The sequence below is a fragment of the Otolemur garnettii genome, unplaced genomic scaffold (genome assembly GCF_000181295.1).
Source record: "Otolemur garnettii isolate 467f Iridium unplaced genomic scaffold, OtoGar3 scaffold00226, whole genome shotgun sequence".
NCBI classification, from domain to species: domain Eukaryota; kingdom Metazoa; phylum Chordata; class Mammalia; order Primates; family Galagidae; genus Otolemur; species Otolemur garnettii.
The window spans coordinates 361,101-380,566 of record NW_003852621.1 but is presented as its reverse complement, the minus strand read 5'-3'; the positions used below and the strand labels follow the sequence as shown (position 1 = coordinate 380,566).

The following is a 19,466-nucleotide window of genomic DNA, read 5'->3' as shown; positions in this document are numbered from 1 at the left end:
AACCCGCCACCTTAGGTGTACGTGGCTGGCGCCTTAGCCAGTTGAGCCACAGGCGCCGAGCCAATTTAATGTTTTAATGTCCAAATGCAGGACCCTCTTTGGGGTAGAAATATATAAAATCTTAAAAGAGAGTATATAAGAAATCAAGTGGGTTTTTTTGCCTTGTACCCAAATGTCTCCTGTAAGCCCCATGTGTGCACTCAGAAAGCCTGGGCCTCTCTCCTTAGTGGTGCGAGCTCAGACCCAGAGGACCCTGATGCCAGCTTTTTAAAACTTAGGTTTATTAAAAGGTGGAATTGGTCCTTACCTTTTTTCAAGCCTAGACGTTAATAACCTCTGGAGCCCTTCCCTCTCTAGTGCCTCCAGATGGCTTAGGGAAGGGAAGGACCATCTGTTCCTACATGATGAGCAGGGTGCCCTGTATGGGCTGTGTGTCCCTGCCAGACCCCATGGGGTGACAGACCACATTGTCCTGATCCTGAAACCTGCAGCCCTGACCTACCTGTTTGTTCACAAACTGTCTTGCACCTGCCAGGGTGCTAGCTGGGGTGGCCCCTTTGCCAGGAGTGCCACAAACAGCACCCAGCGGGTGATCCCACACACCTGCCTGACTGGTCTCCAGAGATTGGCTGAGGTGTTATTGGACCAGGAGCATTGAGCGCCCTGTGTGTGGGTGTGGCTGTGGCTCTCAGCCAGGGGGGTCAGCCCATGTGCCCTCACGTCTGACCCAAGCATGCTCCCCGAGTCGGCTCCCTGTCAGGAAGTGTGGCACACGCCCTGCCTCCACAGAGGCATGTGTGGCTTGTTCATTTCACAGTGCTCAGACTCTGGCCAATCTGGGCTCCTCTGTCCCTCTGTGGGGGCACTGGCCCTCCTGGTCATACCTGTTCATCAGTGCCCACAGGCTGCTGTGATGTATTGGCACACACTGAGTGGCTAAACATGACAGGAATTTTTTCTCCACAGTTCTGGAGACCAGAGACCAAAACAAAGGTGGGTCAGGGCCCGGGGAAGGTCCTTCCTGTCTATTCCAGCATCCAGGGCCTGGGCCATGGCTGCCCCACTTGGGCTTTTGCCTCATCTCCAAGGGGCTCCTGTTTCAGTGCATCATGCCACAGTCACAAAGTCCCACAGACTGGGTCATTCATAGACAACAGTGATTTGTTCCCATAGCTCTACAGGCCAGGAAGCCCGAGATGGAAGCAGTGACCTGGTGAGGTGTGCTGAGTGAGGGGCAGCCCTGGAAGGTTCCAAATGTTCTCTCCCAGCCCAGTCAGTGCTGCCCGCAAGTGTTTGGGCATCAGGCTGTCTCTCTGCATCTGCTGCAACTAGGTCTTAGAATGCAATGACAAGCTAAACGCCCCCAGCTCTTTATTCCTTTTGAGACTAGGCAGATGTTCTGTGCGACGCTTGGAGAAACAACCTGAGACCTGGACCTCGGGCATGGGATGTGGTTTACTGCCTTGGGCACAGGCCTTGGGCAGCTGTCTGGGAGCCTGGTGACAGGGTCTCTGAATGCGGGCCTGGGGCTATAGTGTCATTTGCAGACAGGTCTGCACACTTGCTTGCTCTTTTGTCCTCTGTCCTACAGCCATCTTGTGGCATAAGCTGGTGCTCCCAGATATCCCAGGCATCCTGGGCATCTCTGGCCTGGATAACAGGTCCAGCTAGGACAACTTGGGCAAGTTACTTAAGTGCCAGGAAGCTTCACCCTCCCTCCCAAGGCTCTGACACAGAGATAGGGCATTGCCACGTGCCTGTGGCAGGGTCTTCTCTCAGCCCCTACAAGATGAGCAGGAGCAACTGTCCTCACTTTGGCATCTTAGGTCTTTATGCAGCTGGGCTCCCATGATCACCCCAGACATGAACCAGTCCTCAGCCCCACATGGAACATGTTTAGGGACCAAGTGTGGCTCCTAGAGTCACCATGTATGTGGATGCCAGGTGTGTGGGAGCTGGGCAGGTGGACGCCAGGTGTGGGGGTGCTGGACAGGCCTCCATTCACCATGGATGTTCTGCTTATCCATATCTCCTTCGAAGGGACAGAGGGAGTGAGGCCCCTGCCTTCCCGTCTTCCTCGGTTTCCCTTACTGGAAAGCTCCTAATCTGGGATTCCCTTACCCCAGCGCAGAGATGGTGTCCTTTGGAGAGAACTACCCTTCCTGTCCCATCTACCACCCACCCCTTTGTCTCAAACAGCTCCCCATTTCCAGGCCACTCTTGGTTCTGGCGAGCAGCAGGTCCTAAGGTGCTCAGTAGTGGTCACCAATGTAGGCTTATGTGGGGAGTAGGGAGTGTGCAGATGTTCTGGGGACACCTGCTTGGGACACCAGCTCTGGCCTGTCCCTCTCGCTTCCTTAGAAATTGCTGGCCATCTTTGGGACTTGCTTCCTTCCAGTCCCCAAGTTGTCCCCATTGGCCAGAGCCTGCCTAGTACCCTGTCACGGGCAGAGCCTCATAGAGGCTGGAGACCATCCCAGCAACCTCTCTGGACTGGCGACTGGCCTGAGGTTGGGCCCTGGCTGGTGTTCAAGCTTGGCAGCCCTGGCCATGCCTGGCACCTGAGTGGCCTGTGTCCGCACAGATGCAGGGACAGCAGTGCAGCTCACAGCAGCTTAAGCCTCTGCTGCTCCTCTTGGTGCACAGGGTGCACAGACTCAGCTAATGCCTGTGCTGTGCCAGCCTCTGGAAGCTCTCCCAGTTGGGGGCCAGCGTCTAAGCCAGATGAGTGGCCATTCACAAAGAGTGTCCTGAGGAAAGAGGGGGGTGCCCTGCTGTGACTGAGGGCCACATTGCACTCAAGTGACTCTGAAAGAGAGAGCTGGGAACACCCAGCGTGGGGGAACGTGGTGCCGACCTCGGGGTGTCTGCAGCCTCTGAATGGCCTTTGTTTCCTGGGGACTGTTTACTCAAGGCCCTCAGGACCTAGAAAAGGCCAGGCTCCCCTGACAACAGTGCACAGGGAGGTGAGTTTTCTGGGACATATCCCCTTCTTCCCACTTAGGGCAGTAAGGAGACTCCCTTCTTGGCTCCAGATTGCTATGGTCTTTTGATGTCACTGTACCTACCTCATTTTGACAGGGTCTTGAGAGCAGAGAGCGGCAATGTGTGAGGGGCCAGTCTTGGCCCTGGAAGGCCTTCCCCTCATCCCAGTGGCCCACTGCCTCCCTCAGATGCTGCAGCTATGATGTGGACTTAGCTGGGGATGTCCCCTCATGTCCTGGTTTCCTCTCTCTCCCCCATCAGCTTTAAGGGCCAGGCTGTCATGGAGCCCAGGGAATGTTCTAGAGAGGCTGTCCCAGAGTCTTGGCAGAACCTGTCTCTCATGGAGACCCTGAGGACCTAGAGCCCCTTCCTTCCCTTTCTCCCTTTCTTTTCTGCACACTCTGGCCTCATAGGCTGTCTTTGGAGGTCCTGTGAGGTCATGCCAGGCACAGGGCCTCTGTGGAATGTCCTTGGGTGGGACCCAAGGGTGAACAGGGGAAGGGGTGCTCTCCACAGGGCCTGGCAAGCCTTAGGAATACATCCATCTCCAGGGCCTCAAGCTGCCCCTGCTGGCAGTATGGACACCCGAACTTCTTGCATAGGAGTGGGGTCTGTTTTGGCCCAGACCCTATCTGGGCAGCAGTTCCTGTGGCCACATCTGGCTGTGGTGAGAAGCATAGGGCCCAAGATGTGCTCCATGGGGAGAACATGATGTGGAGTGGTCCAGCAAGGGTCCAGAGACTGTGGGAGGGCTGAAGGTCATGCCTCTGCATGGAGGGAGCCACCTTGGACGGGACTTGAGATAAAGATAGGGAAGGTCTTGTTGGCACCACACGCACTAGGCCAGCCCTGCTGAGGCTGAGCATTGCAAGGAGTCTGCCTGCGTGGCCGAGCACCTCCCAAGTTCGTTCTAGGAATTCCTGCCCACCTGCAAGGCCTGTGGCTGTCACTGGCTGGGAGACAGCAGATCCTGCCCAGCACGGCAGCCAGCCTCCCATTTCCCAATCTCCTAGCAACTCAGCGTGCCAGACTCTGCTCCCTGGGCTGCAGTGCACTTGAGGGGGTTGGCACTTTGCCCTTGGGGGGAAGAGGTTAGTGAGGGGGGCCAAGGTGGCACAACCACTGCTGGGAAGTATCTGGCGGTCACAGCACGATTGACCATGGCCAGGAAGCTTGGCCAATCTCCAGGGCTCAGAGGAGGGGGAAACCCCCTGCCCAGATCCCTTAGGCCCCCGAATCACCACAGGTCCCACTGTCTCCAAATGGGGAGTTCTCCACAGTATACAAGGGTGCAGGTTGCAGTGGCAGAGACAAGCAGGGCTTTCTGTGAGCCTGGCTGTCATACATTTGGGCTTCAGGTCTTGATGCTGACAGGTCACAGAGATGGGTGCTCCCTGCAGGCTGAGCAGGTATGTGCAGAGCTGCCAGTGTGGGACAGACAGGCAAGGGGTGAGGACACAGAGGCCTGAGCAGCTGGCCCCTGCCACCGGTCTGGCTCCCCTCCCCAAGGAGAGCTTGGCTTGTGCTCTCATGTGGCTAGGTGGGGAGACAAGGGGACACTGTGTAGGTGGAGAGCCAGGGGAAGCACTGCCCTGAGGCAAGAAGGGCATAGACATTGGGCTGGGCAACTCCAGGAGGTACCTGCAGGAGAGTGGGGGGCACAGAGAAGACCAGGTGCCCAGATCCAGTGCTCAGAGGAGCTGGGCAGTGGAAGGAGGTATATGACCTCTGAGAGGAGGTATAGCTGGCTACCCTTGGGCTTGGGCAACCCTGGCCTGCACTGCAAAAGGCAAGGGCAATGTAGGAACTGCTATTTTCTGCCTTTAATCAATAGGTGGGCCACACCCACAGGCTCCTGGACCCAGTGACAGGGACCTGGGCCCTATGACAGGAGCCTGGACACAGTGACAAGGACCTGGAGCCTGTGACAGAATCCTGGTCCCAGTGATGGGATCCTGGTTCCAGTGACAGGACCCTGAGCCCTATGATAGGACCTGGCTCTGCCCACAGGCTCCTGGTTAGGCTTGCAGACCCCTGGCTGACACCCAATGTTCAGTCCTCCTATTGACACCTGTGCCCTGAGGCCCCTGGGCAGCTCTCACCTGCTGCACCCAGATCACCTTTCTGTAGGTTTTGCTTCAGGCAGTCAAGTCCTAAGGAATCTTACAGGGAGATTCATTCTGAGAAATGGCTTTTATGGGGCCTCTTGGAACAGTGGAGGCCATGGGCTGGTGGCCAGGTGGCTTAGGTGTTGAGGTACGGCCTGGGCAGTGGGGTCCCTGAGCCCAGTGGGGAAGAGGCTGAGTCCTCTGCCCCCAGGCAGCTGCCTCTCAGGTGTGAAGCTGCCCCAGCTCTCACCCTTCTGTAATTCCACCTCCTGCCCTCCTTTGAGAATGCAAATCTGGTAACTCAGTCTTTCCTACACCCAGGGGACACAGGATATCTATTATCTGCTCTCCCTCTTGGTGGGGAGACTAGGTCCACAGCTCCTGAAAGAGTCCAGTGGCCCCACCTGGCTTCCGCAGGCCCTGGCACAGAGGAGCATCTGTGGGTGTAGGTGAGGTCATCTGTGGATTAAAGGCAGAAAACAGCATGGCCTATACTGCCCGTGCCCTTCATGGTGCAGGCCAGGGTGGCCTGAGCCTGATGGTGGCCATGCCTCCTCTCAGGTGTGTGTGCACCTCCTCCCTGCTCAGAGCAGGAAACTCAAGACCAGGGGACAGGGCAGAGGCCCATCCCTTCTCCAAGCACCACACCAGGAGTGCTGGCCAACAGAAGAGAGGTGCAGGACCCACCTGGAAGTGCAGGGTACTCACCTGAGGGTATAGAACACTCACCAGAGATAGAGGAGCTTACCTGGGGTGCAGGTCCCATCTGGGAGGTCTCCCCTTTATCAGTGTACTCTGTTTGTCTTCCTAGAGCTGCTCCTACTATTTTTTTTTCTCTAATAGAGAAAGATCAGAGCAGACCAGATGTGAGGGGCCTGCATTTTTGCCACCCAGGGTTCAGGTTCAGTCCCCAAGAAACTAGAGGGGTGGGAAAGCAGAGGAGAGCTAGGCCTCTGCTGGTAGAGGCAAGAAGTCAGCAGTGTAGCCCTAGGTCAGGCAGAGAGTGGGTTGGACCTGTGCTCAGCGGGAAAGGTTCTGGGCCCACAGGCTCTCTGTTGGTTTAGATGCCTCTGTAGTCCAATAAATCTCTGCCTGCACCTTCCATTTATTTTTAAATTAAATTTATTCGTCTTGCTGTCATTATGGAAATAGCATGTGGATTTAATGAAGCAATTCAAACAGCAGAAAAGCGCCCCCAATCCCACCTGCAGAAGCTCCATCTGTTGCCCCTCCAGCCTCCAGGGCTGCATCCTGTCTACTAGTCCATGTCCTGGAGAACCACAGTGTAAACAGCAGTCTTGGCCGTCTTCCCGTGAAGGCACACAGGGCCTAACTCATTTGTTATTTTTTATTTTAAAAAACCTTTAAAAATACTTTCTTAAGCTAATACATGTTCAGGAAAACACAAACACCTAGACCAGAGAGCTCCGACAGGCACTAGGTGCCTGCCAGGCATCATGACCCCAGCCCCTGACTCACACCTGTCCTTCATCCCTAGGGCCTCTGTGCCTGCACTCGAAGCTGATGGCCACAGCCTCATGAGGCCAGTAATGCTACACATCCTCCTAGAACCTATTCGGAGACACCAGGGCCCTGAGCTGAACCATGCCCTGGGAGCCACTTCCAGCCTCAAATGTCCTGTGTCACTGCCACTCTGCAGCTAGGTAGGGGAGATTCCCCCATAGGCCCAGGGGTGAGTGAAAGGGGCTCTGCTTCTCTGAATGCCTGTGTCTGCTTTTTCTCCCAGACTTTCTTCCCAGGCCACCTCTGACCTAGCTACCGCACTATCCCATTAGGGGTGATACATGGGTTCATGGGCCCACTCCCTGTGTCTTCCTGGAATGCTGAGGGTCACCACGGCCTCCACAGGATGTGTGACTGGTTCTGCAGGTAGCCGTGTCCCTCATGCCCCAGGGCAGCTGCCATGTGTGGACATCCTGGTGGGAACATTTGCCCCAGAACTTCAAAGCACAGGTCTTTTGTCTTCAGTGTCCCCTCAAAACCCTACACTGTGGCCTGTGAACCCACACAGTGGATGCCCACCATGCAGGAGTCAGGGTAGCATTCCTGGAGGTTCTGTGCTCTGGAATGTTCTCTGGCATGGGGAGTTGCCCTGCTACCTCTTCTCACTGTAGAATTGCCCTCACTGCCTCTCACCTGCTGTGACTGACAAAGACATCACTCACCTGCTGGGTTTTCACCTGCTTAAGAGGGTCCAGCTATTTAGGAAGGAGCCAGTGGGGGTTCAGGCATTTGACAGGAGAAAAGTAGCTGCAGCCCCTTGACTGCCCTCATCCCTACTGTCCAGTAGGCAGGGCTCAGGTGTGTGGATATCAGCGTATGATGCCTTCTAAACTACAAAGGGCACTCAGTGGATGTCAGGAGACTGCCTGTGACTGTAGCACCCGTGACCACATGGCATACAGCTCAGATACTCCATAGGTCCTTTCTCCTGCTGGGATGGCTCTTAGACCACAGGGCTTGCATCACATTTGAGGCCCCCAAAGGCTTCTCTCGAGGTGTGATCCACCAGCAGCTTCCCATGTTCTTGCAGAAACCGCTATCACTTCCAGCACCTTAGTGGCTTCTCTCCTTGGGCGTCTGGAGGAGCCATGGGAACAGCTCCTGTTTCACACAAAGAAATGGGTCAGTGATAAGACCCATGGCTCTGGCTCAATACCTGACCGGCCTTTCCCTGTCCTGTGGGGACGCGGGAGGCCTCAGGCCTCATCTTTCAAGGGGAGCATTGCTGAGGCCATGATTTAAGTTTGCCCTCCACTTGACCCCCCCATTCCCACCTGGCCCAGCCCTTGCGTGTCCAGGGGCCCCAGAATGGTCCCCTCAGCAGAGTGGGAAGGTGGGGCCCACAGCCCCTGACAGCCTTCAACCAGCCTGTAAGCTTCATTTGGGCTTTCTGGTTGTTTGGGGAAATTTGCAGGAACTTGAGCATTCAAGACCCCCCCATAGCTGGTGCTGAGGCCACAGATCTGAGGGATCTCAAGAGTTTCCCAGTCTTGGCACCCTCCAGCCAGGACTTGAGCTTCTGTTTGTATTTGAGGGCTTCTCACATTGCCTCTGCACATTTGGCTACTCAGACCAGTGGTTGTGACACATGGAGATCTAGACCCACAGGGGTCTAGGGGTCTCCTGGGGTCACTCCTGGGGTCTCATCCTGGACAGAGTTGATGCTGGGTGGAGAGGCAGTCTCAGCAGCCTCACTGCCTTTCCCACCCAGCCAGGGGCTAGTATTCATGGTGGAGCCCGCTAGTGTGGTTGAGGACCCGGAGGAAGTGCCTGGAGTGGCCTGTGTCCCTGAGCCCTGCCAGGGTGTTTACCTCCTCAGCCTCTGACCTGGAGTCAGGCACCTCAAAAGTCCAGAGAGCATCACTGTGCTCCCAACATGGGGGTCCCACAGCCTCCCTGGGTCTGGGAGGCTTCTGCTCATTGGGAGGGCTCTGGGCTCCTGGTAGATCCTCCTGATACCCTGAGGGTCACTGCTCACCCCCCTCTTGCTCGGTCTTCAAAAGGCTCAATACTGAGAGGGACTGTGTCACCTCATGGCCCCTGGGAAGGGTGTCATCCCAGAGTGTGTCCCAGAGCTGCAGGGGGGATGTGGGCTGGGCTGGGGCAGTGGAGCCATGCTGGGGGCCAGGCAGGGTCTGCTGTGGCAGGACCCTGAGCCTCCCTGGCTTGCACCCCAGAGGGCAGCCACCTGGGTTCTGCTCTTGCTGATGGTTTTAACTGGTTTGGGGAGGGTGTCCTTGACCCACCAGCTGGGTGGCGGGGAGACTCCCAGTGCCAGGAGGGTAGCAGCCCCTCCCACAGCTTCTCTCAGCTCTGCCATGTCCAACAGCCGGACACACACTCACCTGTGGGGTAGTTGGCTCTGAGGGGCCTGAGGAAGGTCCACCTGCCTCCATGCTCTGGGCCCCTCCCGAATGCATCTCCTGTCCCGACCCTGTGAGAAGCAGAGTGACCCTTCCTTCCCTCCTTCCTCTCACAGCGACATGGCTGACAGCAAGGCCAAACCCACCAAAACTGCCAACAGGACGCCTCCTAAGTCCCCGGGGGACCCCACGAAAGACAAAGCAGCCAAGAGGCTGTCACTGGAGTCAGAAGGTGCTGCCGAGGGGGCGGCTGCCACTGCCCCTGAGCTCAGCGCCCTGGAAGAGGCCTTCCGGCGCTTTGCTGTGCACGGGGACACACGGGCCACGGGGAAGGAGATGCATGGGAAGAACTGGTCAAAGCTGTGCAAGGACTGCCAGGTGATAGATGGGAAGAACGTGACTGTCACTGACGTGGACATCGTCTTCAGCAAGATCAAGTAAGTGCTGCTGGGCTCTGCCCAGGCCAGCCGGCTTCCCTTTCAGGGCCAGGGTCCATGCTTGGGCGTCAGGGTGTGTGTACCTCGGGGAGGTCTACAGTTCTTCATCCTGGGGGTGGAGTCTGTGTTTTAATGGGCAGCATGGAAATGCAGTGTGGTTGTGCTTTAAGACACCTGCCCTGCTCACAATATGATGCCCAGGAACAGGAACAGAATGCATGGTGTCAGGGATGACCCAGGGACAGCAGAGTCCTAGGATGTTTCTGGATTTCTTGGCGCACTGCCCCTGGGCCTGCAGTGGGGTGTCTGACCTTGTAGCTGACTTGGGGTGAGCTCTGCTCCCCCTGCCAGCAAGCTGGTGCCCAGCATCACAGGCCTCGCATGACCAAGTACAGTGCAGCACATCATAGGGGCCTCCTCTGTGACTAGTATCTCACTTAGGCCCCACCAACCCCCTGTGCTCCTTCTCTCCACTTCTGGAATTTTTACACATGTAGAAAAGTTGAAAAATAGAGCAAAGAGCACCACAGAGGCAGTGGCAACCACCACTTGAGCCATTTGCTTCATCTGTGCACACACATGTGCGTGTTCCTGTGCTGTGTGTGTACACACACAGTTCCCATGTTGTGTGTGCACATGCATGCATGTTCCTTGTGGTATGTGCACATGTGTTCCTGAGCTATGTGTGTATATGCACCTGCACATATTTCCTCTTGCATGCTGGGACGTGTGTTGAGGCATTCTCACACCCACCTTCACATCCGGCCACTCACCACAACCCTGTGATCACACCTGTGAAAAGTAATAGTTGTCTCCAAGGGCATCCCCCGGTCCAGCCCTGCCCAGATCAGCCTGTTATGGAAATAGCTTTATTTCAGCTCCCTTTTGCCTATGTCCACTTATAATCAGTGGTGTGTATTTAGCTGTATGTCACCATAACTTCGTCATTGCTTTCCTCTCCAGTTCTCCCTGACTTTCCTCCCAATGGCCTTGGCTCTTGAGGGGGATGGGCATTGGCCAGATGTCCCCATCTCTGTCACCTGGGTAGGTAACATGGTCTTCATGGTTGTGCTCTCTGTCACCACTGTGCCCTGTAGGGAAGCTGTGGGGTGTCTCCAGGTGTGGTAAGGTCCTCTGGTTCCCTGTGTTACTGGCTGATGCCCATCCTGGACACTGACTTGAGGGGCAGCCATCACTGCTGTCACCAGAGAGCTGTGGGCCAGCCTGCTCCTGGGGACAGCTCCCTAGGGACAGCACTTGATCCCATTGGGCCAGAGGTAGAGGTGGCACAGTGGGATAGGGTGGTGGTCCTACCAGGGGCTGCAGACAGGTGCTGGTCAGGGAGGGGGAGTCAGTAAGAACTTAGCATAGACTGGCCCCACCAACACTACAGGTCTGGTCACTGCTCTAGTGTGGCCAGTCTCTCCTCAAGGCCCCTGGATGGAGAAGGCAGGGGGTGGTATAGCCCCAGGGAAAGGGGTTCCATGAGTTTACTGCTGCCCAGGACCCTGCTGAAGACTTGGCTTGTCCTATGTCCATAGGAGTCTGGGCCTTTGCAGAGGGCAGGTGGGCAGCTCTAACATGCTGTGTTCCCTGGATAAGCTTTGTGCTGTGGATGGTTTGCTGGAGTTGGGAAGACTGCCCACCTCTCAGGTTCCCCTGACTCTAGGTTAACAGGCATTCATCACCTTGGGGCTTCCCACTTGGCTGCGTGGCCCTTCCCACTTGACAGGAGGTGGTGTGGACAGATCAGCCCCACCCCCAAGGACTGGCTCACTCTGACCCAGGACCTCTAACCTAGGACCATTGCCCTTTTTTCCCTGAGCTCACCTGGACCCCGATTTCTGCTCTGGCCAAGGTCCAGCTTCCTTTGCAGCACCCAGCCCTATCTGTGAGGCATGTGTGGACTGGCATGTTCCAGAGCAGTGCCTGTCGGGGAGGGGGCTGGGCAGGGTGTGTGTTTCAAGTGTTTCCCCTGTACCTCCAAGCTGGGGGCTGTGGCAGCTCCTCCGTGGTCCAACCTGAGGGTCTCGGTGCCCACTGTCCCTCCACCGGGGGCTGTGAGCATCACCTGAGCCTGGGGACCAGAACCTGCCAGGGGCTTATCCTCCCAGTGGGGTCTCAGGACACACCAGCCCCTACTAGGAGATGAGCAGCTTCCTCATAGCGATGGGTCCTGTGGTGTGGGTCTGAGTGGATAGTGTCAGGCAGCAACAGGCAGGTCCTGGTGATCAGAGCTGTTCCACAGGTCAGCCAGCAAGTGGCACTGGCCTGGCTGTGGCCAAATGCCCAAGGACTGGAGCCCAGAGCTCACTCTGCCAAGTGGATGAGTCTAGCACACCAACTTGGAGAGGGCAGCCTGGTCAGTGGTCCTCTCCATGTGAGTGGCATGGGAAGCAGAGGTAGTCACAGAGCTCTGCACCTGTGTGTTCGGGACTGGGGATAGACACTGGACTGGGAGGATGGTAGCCCTTGACCATGTGTTCTTCTCCCAGGGCTCTGAGCATCCTGGCTTCTGTGGTCTGGCTCTTTGCCCACCCAACTCACTCGGCAGGTCAGGGGCACTTCTCAGGTGGGGCCTGGTGTGGTCACCCTGCTCCAGTCCTTCCAAGCTGTCCAACGCTAGTCTCAATAGTCCCAGTGTGTCAAGTGGTAAAGGAGCCCCAAGACCTGTGCCTGTGGGTGAAGCTTCTAGAAGGGTGAGGCTGGAGGTGGGAAGACATGGTCTGCCCAGTGGCCAGTCACTGGCAGAGGGACCTCACATCCCTCAGCCACCACAGCCCCAACACTGCCATTTGCAGTCACAGACACAATTTCTTCTTCTGCAAATGCAGCACATGCCCTGGCACACATGCACATGCACACATAGGCCTGCACATGCATGTGGGAGGGGGCTGTCTGGCTGGGCAGCAGGAGCCTGGCAAGTGGGAAGGCCGAGGGATCCTGACCTGTTCTCCCTGTTCACCTGTATGGGAGGAATCTCACCTGGCCCCCACCCTGGGGGCTGCCTCCCTCCTGGAGCCAGGATTGTTCTTGGGCTCGCTGTGGCCTGAGTCCCAGTCTCTTCTGGGCTGTGTCACCTGACCACCCAAGTGTGCAGTAGCAAGGACTTGAACTCATACCCTTGTCCGTGTCAGAGAGAGGTGGACACTACCCTGGTAGGGTTAGGGGATGATGACCCCACAGGGTTGTGGGAGCACAGTATCCCCAATGGGATCAAGGGTCCTACAAAAAGAACTGGAATACGGGGGGAGGGGGGATGATTGGGAAGGCCAGGTGGCCAGCTTAGGCAAGGGCAGGGGGCACTCCTGCTCTGCCTTTTTAGGAGTGGGATGTCCACTCCTATAGTTGCAAAGGGGCAACTGTAGAAGTGCCTGCCCTCAGGAGCCAGAGCTGCCCGGGTACTCAGGCGGGACTCAGTAAAGAAAAGTGCAACTATTTCTGTTTTCAGGGCAGGTTGCCATGACTCCGCAGGCTGGGTGCCAGCTGGGGTATCTGTGGCCTTTGTTTAGCCCTTGTCGCCACGGCAGCACATGTTTGTTTTGATGTTACTATGTGTTAAATCTTAAACAAATTTCTTACAGCCATATCCAAGTTTTTTATTGAAGACTACTGTTAGGCCAGACAGAGACACCCCCACAGAGACACTAATGAATCCTGACTTGATGTGACAGGTGGGGCCCAGGGCAGTGAGGTTGGGACCCTGGGGGCTGTGGACAGCAAGTCTGTGTGTGCCCAGGAGGGGCATGTGTGCCTTGGGGATCCCGGGAGTCAGGCTCTGCCCACCCCTGCCCACTCCAATTCCCTGCCTGGGCTGAACATCCACAGGCCTCGCCCCCTGGGCCCTTGGCGTCCCTCTACACAGGGGGAGGCCCACCTGGGAGGCAGAAGAGGAAAGCCAGGCTGGGTCTCTGCGACGGAGGCCACGCCCCACTCCCCTCGCCTCCCACCCCTGCTCCAGCTTGACTGTAGGCTGCTATGTTCTCCTGCATGGGTATACCAATGCTTCCTACAACACTTGTGCAAGGCCTGGTGGGGGCTCAGCTTGGGGTGACCCGGTGGGGGCCAGTTGTTGTCTGGATGCAGATCAGGAGGAAGCAAGGGCAGTGGCCAGCCCTAAGGAGGGCAGGGCCCCGGGGCTCCCTGGGGTCTCCTGCATTACCAGGTAGGGGGAGCCACTGAGCTAGTGCCACCCACCACATCCAGTAGACCCAGGGGACTGGTCCTCCAGCCTGCAGATGGCTCCGCACAGAGCCACTCTATGACCACCTGTCGGGGGGTATAAGGAGGGGCAGGGGTGAGCAGAGCTCTGTGTGCAGCCTCACCCTGTGATTCTGCCAGAGCCAGCCTGGTTGAGCCCTCTGGAGTCCTGAGCCTAGGTCAGAGTCAGGCTGGGCCTGTCCCTCTATAGCCCTCTAGTGGCCACTCGTGGTAGAACAGGCGTCCACTGGTTTTGCAGGGAGGAGGCCAATGGGTGTGGAAGGGCGGCTCATGAGGGCGTCTGTTGCACAGGTCAGCGAGCTACTGGCCCCATGACCTTGCAGGGCTCTTGGGAGTCTGCATTGGCTCGCTGGGCTGGGATTGGAAATTCTCCATGGCGTTGGCTGGTGACAGGAGCCATTCCTTGCTCCCTGTCAGCTTAGGCATGTCCTGGATCCATCCACTCTGCCTCATCAGCCTGGCTGGAGGGTGCACCTGGTCATATCAGAGGATGACCTTCTACAAACAGCCAGAATCTGTCTGAAAGGCCCCAGGTGTGTCAGCCCACAGCCCAGCCCTGCCCAGGCGTGGAGGCCAGTCCCCTAGGGCCACCTAGACAAGGTTGGGTCCTGACACACCAGCATGGTCCCTCTGGCCTTCTCAGGGTTTTTGAGCTGGCCAGCAGCTCAGAGGTCCCTGGGAGCTGCTCTGGGTCCTCGGGGAAGTCAGCATGCATGGGAAATCCCTGGGCAGGAGCAGGAGACTGGTAGTGCAAGGGGAATAACCAGAACCACCGCCCCCTCCTTGAGAAGTCAGAGCTGCCTGTCCAGGGTAGGCTGCCAGAGCTCACTGGGGGCAGCCAGGGCTGCTTTGTGGTCCTGTAGGGATGTGCACACTCTTTTCATGTACACAGGCAAGCCCACCAGACAAGGCACCCCTGTCCACATCTCCTGGCTAGAACTTCCCCACTGGCCAAAGTGGTCTTAGCCCAGGGCTGAAGAGACTTTCCCAGAGGTTTTTGCCCTGGGGGCCATGGTACCCCTTGTGCTCTGACTTGTAAACTCAGGAGTAGCTGTTCACCTCTCAGGGTGCCCTCCACAGCCCACTGCTTTCTGCCTGCAGTGGCCTCTGAACAGGTCACTCTGAGTTCACAGCTTCTGCAGGTCCAGTGAGCCTGAGCAGCAAGTTATGGTCACAGTGGTGGGGATGAAGAGGGCAGGGGCTCTGCCTTGGCCCAGTTTCCAAGGCAGCTTTGGTGGCCTTGGCCCCGGAGGCACACACCTGTCCTCATCCCTGGCCACGCCGCAGTGTCCTGAGAGACAGAGCTGAGCCCCTCTTCTGGGGGCCCTGTATGTGAGCCTCTGGTGAGAATAGGCCAGCTCTGTGTCAGGGCAGCCACCAGTGTCTTGGGGAAGAGACAGGCATTGCCTTCCCAGCACTTGTGGCTGCTCAGGTAAGAGATGCCTATATCTCCTGGGGAGAGCTTCCTGTGGCTCAAGGCAGAGCCCAGGGCTCCTCCTCCCCAGATCACAGGGGACAAGGGCCTGACCAGCAGCTCTCTGCACAGGCATCCACCCTGATCTGAATGTGGTCTCTGATGGGGGAGCTCCTCATCCGTCCCTTCCCCAGGGCCAGGGCCTGGCACTGGTGGTGCCTGGTGCCGAGGCCACCCAGAGGGGGCTGCATACTCCCTCACTGGTCACTAAGGCTAGCAGTCAGGCCAGGCGTCCCATGTCAGCCCAAGTAGGGCTGTGAATAGGAGACAGGGGCGCCTTTGACAGCCCAGGACAACATGCCCACAGGCCCAGAGGGAGGAAAGGGTGGACGTCACTGCCCGTGCCAGGCACTGCTGGGTTTGCCACAGTTCACCCGGTGTTGCAGGGAGCAGCTGGTGTGTGTCCAGCTGAGAGCTTGGAGAAGAGAGAAGCTACTGCTGGAACATTGCAGGTCCCCCAGGCCACATGCTTCTCCTGGGTGGATGTTGTTGGACAACTGCTCCCTAGACAGATTGTTCTAGAATGTCCCTTGGGGCTCTGGGGACATTCCAGCATCACCCCTGCAGCTCAGCTCTCTCCCTGACCTGTTGTGTGGTTGGAATGTCACATGGCTTCAGGACACATTTAAGGTGCACACAGATCCTCCAGGTGCCCTGCAAAATGGCTTCAGCCTCAGGCTCTGGAAGCCACACAGGGCCAGTGTCTTCCTGTCTGGTTCTAGCCACAGAGCCTAGCCACTTGGAGCCCACCTCGTCCTCTCTTGCTGGCTAAGGTGACCAGACGTCCACTTTTGGCGGGACAGTCCCAATTTTTAATAATTTGTCCCGCGTCCTGCAGCGTTTTTAAAAAGTCCCAATTTTTGGAAAGAATGCATGACAAGCTAGGGGGCAGCAGGAGAATGGGAAGGGAACATAGGGTTTTCAGCTGCTGAAAAGGTTAATGTAACTCCATTTGGGAATGAAGAGGTTAATGTAACTTCATTTGGAAATAAAAAGGCTAATGTAACCTCCCTACTCCCCTCCTAGGCAAGGTATCAGAAGGAGACTGGCTCCCTCCCTTGCTTCTAGGCAAGGACAATTAGCTCAGAAGGAGCCAAACTGTCTGGAACAAACAAGTAGGCCCCCCCTCCCCCTCTAGAGTAAGGTGACCAGATGTCCCGCTTTTGGCGGGACAGTCCCAATTTTTAACAATTTGTCCTGCAGCGTTTTAAAAAAGCCCCAATTTTTGGAAAGAATGGACAAGCTAGGGAACACAGGAGAACAGGAAGAGAATATACAGTTTTCGGCTGCCATGTGGCTATTTCACCAGGATATGCGTTTTATATTATTTTTGTTAATTTTATAATGTTAAACTTTAATAATAACAAATAATTCTTGAGAACTGATTATTGAGAACTGCTTATCAAAGTTTGCATTGTTGTCAGGCCCCGCCCCCCCATGGTGTCCTGCTTTACCAGTGTTAAAATCTGGTCACCTTATCACTGGCCCCTTTTGAGCTGGGTCTACAGTATATACACATCATAGCATATTTATCTGGTGGCCACTGAGGGGCGTCTTGGTTGTTAGGTTTGGGTGACTGTAAGTAGGTCTGTGATAAAATCCCTGCATGAGTTCATGTTTGAGCTTGCACTTCCACCACTCTTAAGGAGGGCCTGGGACAGGCTGTGTGCCCTGAGGCAGGGGTCTACCTTGGTAAGACACTGTTGCCAGCACAGCAGGAGCTCCAACCATCTTACTGTGGATCGGTTGTTCCCCTCCATCCTTGGGTTGTGCAGTGGCGCCTTGTTGTGTCTGCATCTCTGATGACCGGTAACACTGAGCATCTCTTCATGTGTTGATGCCATCCATGTGTCTTCTTTGGTGACGTCTTTGACTCAGATATTTGCCCATGTTTTTACATTGTTTTTTCTTATTGTTGTGTTTTAAGAGTTCTCTGTATATTTCAGATATGAGTCCTTCATCAGGTATGTGTTTTGCAAAGATTTTTTCCCAGTTTGTGGCTCATCTTTTCATTCTCTAATCAGTGTCTTCTGAAGAGCACAATTTTTAAAATGCTGATGAAGTTCAATTCATTTTTTCCCCATGTTTGGGTGTCATTTCTTTTTTTCTTTCTTTCTTTTTTGCAGTTTTTGACCAGGGCTGGGTTTGAACCCACCACCCGCAGTATATGGGGCCAGTGCCCTACTCTTTGAGCCACAGGTGCCGCCCTTGGGTGTCATTTCTAAGGAATCTTTGCCTAACCCAAGATCACAAAGTTTTGCACAAGTTTGTTTTCATAAACAGGACTGTGACCTATTTTGAGTTAATTTTGTATATGATGCAGGTGCAGGTAGAGGGGCAGCTTTTGGGCATGGGGGTCACCAGCTGCTCGGGCTCCCTGGGCTGAGGAGTCCTTTCTCCCCTGCTGGCCTTTGTGCCTCCTTGGATGCAGCAGCTCCGTGTGTGTGGGGGGGCTCTCCCTGGACCCCCTAGGCAGTGCTGCTTAGCTGAGGTCTGTCCCCTGGCCACTGCTGTGCAGTACTGTCCCCTCAGCTGTGCTGTGAGTCTTGGGTAAGAGAAGCCCCTCAGCTTCCTTCTGACTTTCAAGCTCAGTTTCGATTTTCTAGATCCTCCACTCATTGTCCAGTCGGTTGTCTCTGGAATCGTGGACGCTGGGCTTTGCAACAGGACGGGCCTCCGTGGCCCCTTTCCTGCAGCCGCTCCCTAAAACTCCAGTGAGGTGCCCCCCTTTGCAGAGCAGAGCCTCACTCACAGGACCTCACCTTTAAACTATTGTAAAGCCTCACTGATTTGAATTAGTTGGGGTAGGTCAAAGTGGGAAAATGTTTTCTAAGTAAAATTATAAAAGGCAAAGAGCCACTTTAGAATCTCTTTGCAACTGCCCAAGGAGAGTTCCATGAACGTGCTTTGGGGCGGAGCATGACCTTGGTGCCCAGGCCCGCCCCGCTCTGCCCAGCCCTCCCCATCTGTCCCTACCCCAGGTTCCGCCTTCACCCAGGTTCCACGCCCCCACTCCAGACTCCGCCCCACCCTGCTCCAGCCCTCACCTCAGGCCCCACCCTCTCACTCTGCCCCCAGCCCATGCCCATCTGTCCCCACCCCTGGCTCTGCCCCACCCTAGGTTCCACCCCACCCAAGGCTCCACACCCACCCCAGACTCCACCTTCAGACTCTGCCCCACCACACCCTTGTCTGCCTTCATCACTGGGCTCTTCCCCCATCCCAACTCTAACCCTTACAGCTGACCCTTTCAGGCTCTTCCCCACCACACGCATACCCCAGGGTCCGCACACACACAGGCATGCACACGTACATACACGCACAGCGCCCCCAGGCCCGGCCTCCCAGCCCCCCTAGGGTTCCCAGGCGCTCTTTCTCAGTGGTTGCTCGCGGTTGGGGTAGGACCCTGACACTTGTGTTCTGTGCACGCATTGCTGCCGCCCAAGGGCGCCCCCCGCTGGCCTTCTGTGGTGACCCCCGCCCCGGATGGGCCCCTACTCTTCTCTCCTCCCAGATAAGGTGGGTTTGCGGCCAAGCCGCGGCCAGGAGAGGCGTCTCTCAGGCGCCCACCCAGCCGGGCCTCAAACCCCGCCCTCGCAGGGGGAAGTCTTGCCGGACCATCACCTTCGACCAGTTCCAGGAGGCGCTGGAGGAGCTGGCAAAGAAGAGGTTCAAAGACAAGAGCGCTGAGGAGGCGGTCCGTGAGGTGCACCGGCTCATCGAGGGCAAGGCGCCGGTCATCGCCGGAGTCACCGTGAGCGGGAGGGCGGGGTTCGGGGCGGGGCCTGGTGGACCTGGGCAAAGGTAGAGCCAGGCCCAGGGGTGGGACTGGGCCTGGCGTAGGGGCGGAGGTCACGGAACCACACGGGGACGGGGGTGGGGGGCTGGGGAGAGGGGCAAGCGTGGGTTTCTTGAGAGTGTGGGCAACCGCATCAAGAGCTGGCGGACTTGGAGAAGGGGCAGGGTCTCGGCGCTGCAGATGCAGGGCTACCCCAGTCCAGGAGCAGTGATCCCACATCTGCAGCTGAGCCTGAGCGGTTCAGCCTCACCTCCATCGCCCTGTCCTTCAGGAGACAGATTTGTCCAGGGTGGGTCTGAGCCTCACGGGTCTCTTCCCTGGCCCACAGCTCACCTCTTCCCTCCGGTGCTCTCTTTGCAGAAGGCCATCTCGTCTCCCACCGTGTCACGGCTCACCGACACGACCAAGTTCACGGGCTCCCACAAGGAACGCTTTGACTCCTCAGGGAGGGGCAAGGGCAAGGCCGGCCGAGTAGACCTGGTGGACGAGTCTGGCTACGTACCCGGCTACAAACACGCGGGCACCTATGACCAGAAGGTGCATGGGGGCAAGTAG

The 19,466-nt window shown here is 56.7% G+C and overlaps 1 protein-coding gene across 1 annotated transcript; it reads left to right on the top strand.

The window, feature by feature from the left end:
* The first annotated feature begins 9,099 nt into the window (after window positions 1-9,099).
* TPPP (tubulin polymerization promoting protein) lies at window positions 9,100-19,466 on the top strand. Its single transcript, XM_003802009.1, has 3 exons — window positions 9,100-9,417; window positions 18,713-18,866; window positions 19,272-19,466. Exons 1-3 carry the CDS (start codon window positions 9,101-9,103, stop codon window positions 19,464-19,466), a joined length of 666 nt encoding a protein of 221 aa, XP_003802057.1. The 5' UTR covers window position 9,100.

Bases quoted from the DNA above. Each gene is read 5' to 3' on its own strand.
- TPPP (XM_003802009.1), top strand. From the start codon at position 9,101: ATGGCTGACAGCAAGGCCAAACCCACCAAAACTGCCAACAGGACGCCT. The intron at 9,418-18,712 runs GTAAGTGCTGCT...CCGCCCTCGCAG, and splicing joins ATCGTCTTCAGCAAGATCAA to GGGGAAGTCTTGCCGGACCA. The intron at 18,867-19,271 runs GTGAGCGGGAGG...CTCTCTTTGCAG, and splicing joins CGGTCATCGCCGGAGTCACC to AAGGCCATCTCGTCTCCCAC.